The sequence below is a fragment of the Notolepis coatsorum genome (genome assembly GCF_963971535.1).
Source record: "Notolepis coatsorum genome assembly, chromosome: 5".
Classification (NCBI taxonomy): domain Eukaryota; kingdom Metazoa; phylum Chordata; class Actinopteri; order Aulopiformes; family Paralepididae; genus Notolepis; species Notolepis coatsorum.
Window position 1 is genome coordinate 29,262,889 of NC_140169.1, and position 12,121 is coordinate 29,275,009.

At 41.4% G+C, this 12,121-nt stretch overlaps 1 protein-coding gene across 1 annotated transcript in view; it reads left to right on the top strand.

The window, feature by feature from the left end:
• The window catches only part of fer1l6 (fer-1 like family member 6), a 270,095-nt gene extending 267,616 nt beyond the window's left edge, over positions 1–2,479 (top strand). Inside the window, 3 exon segments of the mRNA XM_084314053.1 lie at positions 248–405; positions 1,707–1,807; positions 2,293–2,479. Coding sequence (XP_084170179.1) covers positions 248–405; positions 1,707–1,807; positions 2,293–2,473 — 440 coding nt within the window. The 3' untranslated portion in view covers positions 2,474–2,479.
• The last annotated feature ends 9,642 nt before the right edge of the window (positions 2,480–12,121 follow it).

Below are 12,121 nucleotides of genomic sequence, written 5' to 3' on the forward strand. Positions count from 1 at the left end.
TTTTATATTAGAATGTAGCATAGGAAATGTATATCCCGGACCGTATTTTATTCTTAGGCTTATTGTTATTCTTATTTGTGACTTTTGTTTTGTCTACCTAAATGTTTACTGTTTACTGTGAGCGATTTGTAGTGCCAAATTTTCCTCTGGATGAATAAAGTATTTCTATTCTATTCTATTCTATTCTTGTCTGTCTGTCTGTCTGTCTGTCTGTCTGTCTGTCTGTCTGTCTGTCTGTCTGTCTAAGGTACATTAGAGTTGGACCTCCATGGTTTCCCTCATGGTTCTAAGTCAGCTAAGGGCTGTAAGCTGGACATCCTGACTGATAGAACAGAGAAGATCTCCATCTTCCAGCAGAAGAGAGCCAGAGGCTGGTGGCCCTTTGTTAAGGCTGGAGACCTCACGGTACACGCGCGCGCACACACACACACACACACACACACACACACACACACACACACACACACACACACACACACACACACACACACACACACACACACACACACACACACACACACACACACACACACACACACACACACACACACACACACACACAATACACAAGTGGGGCAAAAAGTAACAAGGTAGAAATACTTTGTTACAGTACTTACGTCGTTAAAAAATATCTATATCTACATAATCTTTTTTTAAATAATTTTTTATAATAATTATAGTACATGTGTCACAGGTCAACCTGAATCAACCTGGATGTAAATCTGCCAGGGCATTAGGTTCCCAGACAGAAGCACAGACACAACGGGTGGAAAAACAAGTGCAATTATTGCACAATTAATAGGAAATTACAGTCACAAAATGTGGGAAATGTCCCTTTTGTTCAGGTGGCAGAGGAGCTCATGCTCTTCCACATGGTGAGTGGTGTCAGGGGCGCGTGAATACTTTCGGCAGCCAACATGCCCTTCCGCGTTGCTCTGATTGGCCGAGCGCGCGCATGAGCCTCGACGCGCTCCTCAGCCAGGCAGGAATACTAAACTCCGCTTAATGCAATTTATACAAATGGAAGTATTGATTACGCCATAACGAATCATTAAAAAATATATACTGTTAACTGGAATGTTGTTTCTTTACACATATGTTGGATTATGTAATTGGTTTGTCATGACAAACCAATAAAAAATCGCGAATTAACCGGTGCCGACAACAACACACAGTATACATGCATCATTGTTTAGACACAAACAAACACAGAACCGGACTGTTATATTAAATTAATTGATCGCTGTTTAACGCGTCCGTGTCCAGTCCTTTCTATTAACGCCACCGTTCATTGTAAACAATGATGCATGTAGTTACTGTGTGTTGTTGTAGCCACCGGTTAATTCGCGATTTTTTATTGGTTTGTCATGACAAACCAATTACATAATCCAACATATGTGTAAAGAAACAACATATTCCAGTTAACGGTATATTTTTTTAATGATTCGTTACGGCGTAATCAATACTTCCATTTGTATAAATTGCCCTAAGCGGAGTTTAGTATTCCTGCCTGGCTGAGGAGAGCGTCGCGGCTCATGCGCGCGCTCGGCCAATCAGAGCAACGCGGAAGGGCATGTTGGCTGCCCAATGTATTCACGTGTCAGGGGCCCTTTAGTGGACAGCAGCAGCACTAAAAGGGAAGAGTATGACAGGTGTTGTGTGTCAAGACTTTGATTGACATGTGTTGTGTGTTGTGAACCTACCAGGGGAAGGTGGAGGCGGAGTTCCATCTGGTGACATCAGAGGAGGCGGAGAAAATCCCGGTTGGCAAAGCTCGCAAGGAGCCAGAACCCCTCGCCAAACCAAAGTAAGACCATCTTCCATCTGGTTTCAGCCCAGACCATAGACATGGCCCTGTGTTCAGAGTCACTTGTATTTTCAAATATATACAAAAATATATGCTAAAACTATACCATAGTAAAAAAAAAAAAAAAGAACAACAACAATAACCTGCTATGACAGTAAAAAAATAAAGTTGTTAAATTATGGCCTTAAAAATTGTATACTATAGGATCTTGTTGGCAAAACGCTTCTGAAACCAAGCCACACATGCATCATTTGGGGGGACTCGAGCAGCATTCTCCAGACGTAATTTCATTCAATCCCCGTAGTCTCTCCCCAAATGATGACCAGAGTACAAACAGTAATAGGGTTTATAAGTCAGTTTGCAGATGACACTTCTGTTTCTCAAAATATTACATAATGGTTTCAAAAAGCTATCATGAATACAATATCTTTCTTTTGTAAGGAGTGTGATTGATATTAAACTCTCCTCCTGTCTTCCATTCCCAGCCGACCAGACACGTCCTTCTCCTGGTTTGTGAACCCGTTCAAGTGTTTCTTCCACCTCATCTGGAAGAACTATAAGAAATACATCATCTTGGGCCTGGTGCTGCTCCTCACAGCCCTGTTCATAGCTCTGCTGATGTACACCCTGCCTGGAGCCATATCACAGAGGATCGTCAATGGATAACACAGAGGAAAGGGAGAACACACACACGTCCAGTGTTTATCTGTGCTTTCAGTTTCAACTAGGGACGCACTGATGCCACCTCTTCAATGCAGATAGTGATAACTGATAAGCTTTCAGTATCGGCCGATACAGACTACCGATCACATTCAATGTTTTTACTGAACAGTACAGACTTAGACTTATCAGTTTGGGATCTTTGGATAAAAATGATTGCGATATATAATCAATTCCATTTCTTTGTATCAGATTTTAGTTTTCTTAATTCGTTTTAATTTTCTGATACCGATGCCATATTTTTGCTTGGTATCAGACCGATCAATTCATCCCTAATTCCTATATATATATATATATATATATATATATATATATATTTTTTTATGTGTGTTTTTGGTAGATTTGTATTGTTTTTACTACCGGGCAGTCCGGTAGAGAGAAAGAGAGAGGAAGAGCGGGAGACAGAGCAGGGGGAAGACCTTCGGCAAAGGACGCCGGGTCCGGGAATCGAACCTGGGTCGGCCGCATCATGACGCAGCGTGTTACATGGTTCACCACTTGGGCGCCAATACATCCCTAATTCTAACTAACACACACATACTTCTAACCTTATCTTAGCTGTATGGTCTATTCTAATAATTTTTTGTCACACTTATATATTTATATACACCAAAACGTCTGATAACGATGCCTTTGATGTGTATGTAGTCTACATAACTATATGTAATAACAGTTTGATGTGTATGTAGTCTACATGACTATGTAACTTAAATCTGTCCTTACTAAACTATTTCAGTATCTACTTGATGAACATGTTGTACCTCGGTCATGGAAATTGTCTACAATCATCCCTGTACCTAAAAAGGCTGCGGCCTCCTTACTGAATGATTTCAGGCCAGTTGCTCCGACAGTATGCTGAGCAGGTGTATGGAGCGGGTCATAGTCAATCACCTGACAGCAGCCATAGGCGACTGTCTGGACCCGCTCCAGTTTGCTTATAAATGTGGACAGGGCTAGAGATGCAACACTCACACTAGTCAATTAAATGACTAAACATTGAGTGAGATGGAGGAGTGACTTCCAATGCAGTAAAATGAGACGTCTAGCCAGGAGAGTAACAAATGCCACCAGGTCAGCTTTATATCGTGGCAGAGACAGGGTAGTAGGAGGGACATCAAAGCAAGCAGTTATGGTCGGACTGATTGGGATCTCAATACTATTTGAGATAGTTTCAAATATTATAGACCAAAAATTATGTAGGGAAGGGCAGGACCAAAACATGTGACTATGTGTAGCAGGGGCACTCACAGGTGGGATCAATGTTGCCATAGATCTTGGCTAACCTCACTTTAGTCAAATGTGAACAGTGAACAATTTAACTTTCGATCAGTCCGTGCCTGGCACAAATTGAAGAGGAGTGGACCCAGCGTAGAATATCCTCCCACAGGTCATCTGTAATGTCCTCACCCAGGTCCTCCTCTTGATATTTTTTAATGAGGTAGGGCGCAGTGAGGAAATCAAACCATAAAGGACAGATATAATACCCTTTGTGACAGGTGTAGGCTTTAATAAAGTGTCAATAGGAGTGGCTTCTGGAAGATTGGGGAACTGTGGATTGATATTACGTACAAAACTGCGGACTTGCAAGTATCTAAAGAAATGTGACCTCGAAAGAGAAAACTTGTCTGACAGTTGTTCAAATGATGCAAACATATTTTCTATATATAAATCTCTGAACGTTCTAATACCAAGAGGGGACCAGGAGAGAAAAGCTCTATCCATCACAGAGGGGGGAGAAACAGGGTTAGCTGTAATTGGAGCTAGTAAAGAAAAATATTGTAAACCAAAATGTCGTCTAAACTGATTCCAGATCCTAAGTGTTGAATCTTTTTTTTTATCCACTTTTTCTCCCCATTTTTCTATTTTTCTCCCATCCCAATTTCGTATTATCCAATTCTTCCCTCCCCTGTCTTGAACGTTGCTAGACTATGCCTCCCACTGTACCGGAGAGGACAGAAGCCTTGCATCACGTGTCCCCTCCGGTACACGAGGAGGCAGCCTGTCGCATCTTTTCACCGCAACAGCTCGAACTCTGTGGCGAGGAGTAACGCGTGGGAGGCTCACGCTGCCCCCGCTACTTCCTGCTTCCGCCGCACCGGCGTCACCAAACCGACCTGTAGGAGTCGCTGTCCACAACATCCAATCCCCACCCACCGGCTTTCCCACCATCTATGAACGACCGGCCAGCCGGTAGCAACGCCGAGAGCTGGGCTCGAACCCAGCGTCTCCTGCGTTGGTGGCGAGCGCCAATCAGCCGCCCCTAAGTGTTGATTTGACATTCATATTTTTAGGGTAGGGAGAGGCAGGAAAACGTAGAGGTGCGTGAGCAAGAGCAGCCAGTGAGGCAGGGCTGGAAGAGGAGGATTCCAAATGCAACCATACAGGAGATGAAGGTGTGTTTTCAAACCGTGCCCAATGTTGTAATACTCTAAAGTTGGCTGCCCAATAATAGAATATAAAAAAAACCTCCCAGAGGTTTTCGTCTTTGTAGGAGGGATCTACCGAGCCTAGGGACTCTCCTGTTCCAGATGAACTGCGACACCAAACTGTAAATCTTCTGGAAAAATGCTTGTATAAGAAAGATGGGTAAACACTATAGAGTTCCTCTAGCCCCAAAAAAACATATTTAAGAAGTCCTTCATCCCACATGCCATTGCCCTGATGAATTCTTAGATAAAAATGTTAACCATGGTACTGGTTGCGTGTATATTTTCCCTAACGGAGTTGCACTTCCGCGTTCGGTTTGCAATCTGATTGGCCACTGACGTCCTAACCCTAACCAACTTCAAAAGAGTCGCCAAGCTTAACCAGTTTGTTAGGAGTAACGCGATTGGCGCTGAGAAAAACGTCAGTGGCCAATCAGATTGCACAAACCGAACACGGAAGTGCAACTCCGTTAGGGAAAATATACACGCATATTGCGTAGGTACCTGAAGCTCTGTCCCTGTTGTTGTTTCTCTTTTTGCCTATGTACAGTATTGGGCTGTTTTATTTTTTGTGTGCCTGTGTTTGTATTGTGTTGTCTTGTGGATTGCAACCATGGTGAAGCCAAATACACATTTCCATTAAAGTGGACAAATAAAAAGATCTATCTATCTAATAAATCTGTATGTAATCTACATGACTATGTAATAATTTTCATCTTTATGTAATCTACATGACTATTATGTAATAACAGTTTGATGTGTATGTAATCTACATGACTATGTAATAATTTTCATCTTTATGTAATCTACATGACTATTATGTAATAACAGTTTGATGTGTATGTAGTAGGGGTGTAACGGTACACAAAAACCACGGTTCGGTACGTACCTCGGTTTTGAAGTCAAGGTTCGGTACGGGTTTTCGGTACAGTGGGGGAAAGTTTGGCTTTCCATGTTCCACTCAGGGGTGATGTGTGCAGTAATTAATTGTACTTGTAGGGCTGTCAACGAATATTCTATATTGAAATTAATAATCGACTTGTAAAAAAAATAAAAAGATAATAATTATATTAGATTGTGAAAAAAACAGCCCCCGGTGGGCGGTCGTTAGTGGTTAACATACCGTTGTATTCGTTCGGTACACTACACAGCCGTTTGGTACGGTACACACTGAAACGGTTCGGTACGTGGTGTACCTTTACACCCCTCTATATGACTATTATGTAATAAGTTTGATGTGTACAGTATGTACTGACTATATTATGTAATAAGTTTGATGTCTGTAGTCTACATGACTATGTAATGAGTTTTATGTTTATGTAGTATACATGCAATAACAATACCATGTACAGAGTTACCATGTCAATACAAAAAAGCATTCGTCTTCACTGATTAAGAAATATGCATAAATGATCATAAATAATTAATTGATTGTACGGACCTTTTGAATATCATGATTTTAAATATAATTAAAAAAATATTATGTGGAACAAACATTTTATTATCATTATTTTGATAGTAGTAGTATACAATATACAACTGACATAACCTCTCTGTATTTATATAAGCCTAAATACCTAGTATGAAATTGTCTACGCAATTTATTCAGACTAAATGTATTTAAATTATATGAAAAATGCATAAATATTAAGTGATGACACAATACAATTAAATGTTATTAAATAATGTATTCAGGGTCAAATAAGATCAACAATAAAGAAGTGAAAGTGATTGACATCAACACTGATCACACAAACCTCTGGAATAAGGTCGAAGAAATGCTTTTCTAATCTAGTTTGCAGCAGAATGATAGACATAAAAACAGTATCATAATTAAAGGGGCAAAAAACTATGCTGATTTATTTACCAAATAACCTCACACACCCAAAATATCTAAACAGTTTTGCACACATTCATTTAGTATGACAGTTATTGAGAGTAAATTAGTTTGAATATGGCCACCAGTGGTGTCATCAGGGTTAATTACAGCTCAATTAAACGATTTAGAAATAGCAATACCTTGTCTGGACTGTTACCTTATAATTTCATTGAGTTGTAAATTGTAATTAACACAACGCAAGGATTCAATGGTTCTCATTCACCAACGGACTTAAAGGGGACCTGCATTGCTATTCCTAGCACTATTTGGGCAACTTTACACAATTCCTGTGGGGAAGTAGAGTGATAATACCACCACAAGGAAGACAGACTATGATCAAGGAGCTTCATGAGGCTCATCCAGGGGTCTCAAGAATGAAAACATTGGCCTGCAGTTATGTGTGGTGGCCAAACATGGATGCAGATTTAGAGTCAGCAGTGCGCAGCTGCCATTCGTGTCAGTTGAACCAAGCCTCCCCAGCAGCAGCACCTTTACACCCGTGGGAGTGGCCAGACCAACCTTGGATGAGGCTGCATGTGGATTTTTGTGGGCCAGTATATGGAAAGATGTTTCTAATAGTCATTGACGCCTATTCAAAGTGGATTGAGGCTCACCCAATGCAGTCTATTACTTCATCCATGACAGTGGAGAAATTGAGGAGCATTTTTGCCACCCATGGAATCCCAGCAGTCCTGGTTAGTGATAATGGACCAAGTCTGGTTAGTGCAGAGTTCAAACACTTCTTAAGAAAAAACGGCATAAAGCATGTGACAACAGCACCATACCATCCATCTTCGAATGGCTGTGTGAGAGGGTACTCAGGCCAGAAGTGGATTCCCGCAACACTCACAGAGAGGACCGGTCCAGTGTCTTGGAGGGTGACACAAAAGGACGGCAAGTTGGTGAGACGTCATCAGGATCAGATGCGTCCATGTTATGATCAAAACACCACGCCAGCAAGTCTACCGGAGGAGAGCTTTTCACCACAAGAAACAGTCCATCCAGGGTCAGAGACTCCTGCACCCGAGGCAGTCGTGTTGAGGCCTCCGGAACCTCCTGCACCCGAGGCAGTCGCGCTGAGGCCTCCGGAACCGGGTCCAGGAATAGGACGTCGTTATCCAGGTAGAGTTAGGCAGGCACCCACTTATTTTAATGCAGGGGCAGAATAATCCCCTTGGGTGTCTGGAGGAGGGGCAGTCTACCCCCTACCTTGTAGCTGAGATTAAGCTTAAAAAATGTATACCAATGATATTTCAAGACTATGGGGGAAGGGATTGTTATAATGGGGGTTCACCGGGTTACGTCAGTCAGACCTTCACCTGCAGTGTCCTAGGAGACACACCTACTTAGGTAGTATAATGAGTAACAGCTGTGTGTTGCACTGAACCTGTATTGCTTATGACAGCATGAAATAAACATCACAAAAGAACATTTGGACTGGACCTTTACATTATTACACATACGAAAATACCGTCTAGAGTATAAATATGTTATCGTTTTTTGCAGTATTTCCTAGAACGTGAGATATAGACATAAATGCATATATTAGATTATCAAATGCCGTTTGATACCGATCAACGTTATATAAAAAATTTCAACTGTACATGGTCCTAAACGTTATGACTGATCATCCACGGGTGAACGGAGGGGGTGGGGGGGGGCGTTTATAATTCCGTGACCGACGTTAAATGATTTATGTAGTATGGGTTAGGGGTGGACGGTATGGTCTAAAATTTATATCACGTTATAATTTGAAGCATAGACGGTAACGGTATATATCACGGTATCATCGTTTTTGATTAAATTTTTTTTATTTTATATAATTTTTTTTTTAATAAAATATATATATTATATAATTAGACTTGTACTTGTATTATCTGCGAGACATCGCCACCATGCAACAAGCTCCACTGTCTGTGTGTACTCTAGTAGCCTCCAGCTACGGCCAGGATTCTCCGGAGCTGCACCTGGACCTATACTCGAGTAGCCTCGAGCAGAGCTACGGCCAGGATTCTCCGGCGCTGCACCTGGACCCTATTGTATTGGTATAACGTTAGCAAGCCCTCAGCTCGAATACGCATCGAATCAGTGTTATAAGACATTGATATCAGCAGCTATCTGTAGCTACTGCTAGCCGGATATATAACGTTAATACAACGCCTCAGTGAATTATTTAGTTCAATGGGACATTTCGTTTTGAACGGTGAACTAACTTGCGTTAACGTGAGCTAACAGGTAGCACACACGTCTCTAGTAGACTTTGTGGAGCGTTTGTTGATGTCAGGAGCTATCGGTAGCTGGCCGACTAGATACCGTTCGGTTAGACAATGCCTCATCATGTATTAAACTAAAAGTGTATAGTTGACTGGGTCATTTTGTAACGGTAGCTAAGCTAACGTTAGCTCAGGGAGACGCCGCCGTCCTCCCGTGTGTGTCCCGTCCCACTAGACTACTAGACCCGTGTTTACATGCGTGCGGTACTGCGGTAGGGGCTGGCACGCCCACTACGCGAAGCCTCCTAAATAACTTTTTCCAGTTCGCACATATCTATTATCTATGACTAATTCTATCTATTTTTAGGGGCAAATGCGAGTGAAATAGTCGCGCTGTGGTTACATGACGTCATTGCTATTTTAGAGCTGCACTACCGGTTACACGGTATAGTCAAAATCCATACCGTAGAGCAAATTCATACCGTTTATACCGTATACCGTTTATACCGTCCACCCCTAGTATGGGTGATATATAGATCAGAGCAGTTTGTATTGAAAATTATAAAGAAAAACGCTGAAACTTACGTCAGCTTCCTCGTAGCGTTGGGCAATGAGAGTGGAGCAAACAGATCCCAGTTATGCGATGTGGATCGATGCGATCCAGTTCCGGTTTGTATAATACTAATATACGCCCAAATCATGTGGATTATTGAGTTATGGCAACGGATCGATATCCACGGTGTGTGTCTTGAGTCCAGGGACGATAAACGAGTGCCCGGACGGAATAGTGAGACGCACCAGGAACCCAAGAGATCGACTTCCGGTTGCAACTCGCCGATCAGCCAGCAGGTGGGAGTATTGAAGCATTGCAGAGTTGTGATGGCTCCCGCAGCATATGACAAGGCTCCGTGGGTGAAATATGAATTCCATGACGAAAATATGAAATATGAACTTGAAACACGCTGTACAACGTTATTGGCAGAATTCGCATGAACTTGAAACCCGTCGTACGATGTGATTGGCGGGTAAAGGGTTAAGCCCTAGCCATATTTTCTGAATATTCGCCTAAAAGTACATACCCAAGTAAATGGAAGATTGCTCCACTTCTACAAGGCCCAGTTGCATGTTCTTGGTATCTAGGGACATCTATGGACCTCAGGGAATGTATTCCCAGTGTCAGAAATATTGTGTCTGTTATTATGCTTGAGTAAATTGTGAACCAAAGGAGAATATAAATTATTATAATTCTTTTTATCTTCATCTTTCAAAGAATGTACTCATTCAGCACCTTCTTGAGATCAAGTGTACAAAAGATCTAATCAAATTAATAAAGGGCAGATGATTTACAGGGGTCTTTGTAGATACAGTACTGAATTTTGCCATCCGGACATATGAATATAGAATATCAGGCCTATAAATGACCTTTTTATGGGCAAGTCGTACATCTATGGATCGGGCCAAATCTCCTCTTTCCAATGGCAGAGTTAAATTGGGATTTAGTACTACCAGGCGCCCGTTACAGGTCAGCAAAGACTGTGAATTAAATATACTGTAAGTACAGTTACTTTTGTATAATGTCCATACCGAATGTCACCGAACGTTGACAGAAAGGTAAAGAAACAATATACATTGTATTTTATGGCAATAATGTTGAGGTTAGTTCGACCCGTGAGATTTAAACACAAAAATCACGTCAGAAAAATGTTTGTGAGCTTTCTTCTTCTCGCGTCTAAATCGTCCATTTTCCGGTGCAATGCGTGGAGATTTTTACAAGCTCATATTTAGCTAATAACACTTAAAATCTTTGGTAAATAAACATAGTGCTGAAAATATAAATGTTACTGCTGTTTTGATAGGGTTAGGGTCTTTAGTCTTGGCTACATTTGAAAAAGAAACGCAACATTACTTAATACGGACTGTATTGATCTATTTATGATGTGAAATAAATCTTGTACCGGTACCGGGCAGATCAGGCTTAAGAGGTTAAGCACTGGCTGGACAAATAAAGGTCTTCTGTGAAAACCCTACAATCATAAAACACTGCGTTCAGGACGCAGCTTAACCCTTTAATCGCTAATGACGTGTTTAGACGTCATTCCTCGCCATGCGTAATCTGCCAATGACGTTTTACAGCGTCTTTGAGATCAATATTTCAAATATCTGTCATGGCAATCATATTTCACCCACGGAGACTTGACGGGTGCTGTAGATCTCCTCTCAACTCTCCAACGGTTCAAGACCGCCACCTGGTGGCCGATCGGCGAGTTGCCAAAACCGGAAGTGAGCGGCCGGAAGTGGTGCTCACCCATATTTCGGACTCCATCTCGACACACTGGATAATCGATCGGTTGCCATAACTCAATAAACAACGTTATTTGGACGTATATAGTATTATACAACCTGGAAATGGATCGCATATATCAACATCCCATAATAGCAATCTTTTTGCTCCACGCTCATCACCCAACGCTACGAGGAGACTGGGGTGAGTTTCAGCCTGTTTGTTTACCATTTTCGATACAAACGGCTATGATCAATATATCACCCATACTACATGATTCATTTAACGTCGGTCATTGCATTATAAACGACCCCCCCCCCCCCCGGTCAACATCAGATGATGAGTCATGACGTTTAGGACCTTGTATAATTCAAATTTTTTATCGGACGTCAATCGGTATCAAACTACATTTGATGATCTAATATATGTATTTATGGCTATAACTCACATTCTATGGAATGCTGCAGAAAACGATAAAAACATATTTATACTTTAGACCGTATTTTAGTATGAATGTGTAAATGAAAAAGTAGAATGTTGCTACATCCTAAATGCTACTTGATGTTGAATGGGCCATAGTAATGTCAATTTAGCAATACAATTTAAAAAGTTATAGCGCTGCAAAGAAGGGGAACATCTCCATAGACTTACAGTACTGGCAGAGAAGGGATTAAGATGAGAATAATCTCCGGCAGATAAAGGGTTAATGTTTTCCAATACCTTCTACTAAAGAGATGGTGGTCCTATCAAGAGCATGCAACTCAAGCTAGCTTGGATATTTAGAACACATGTATC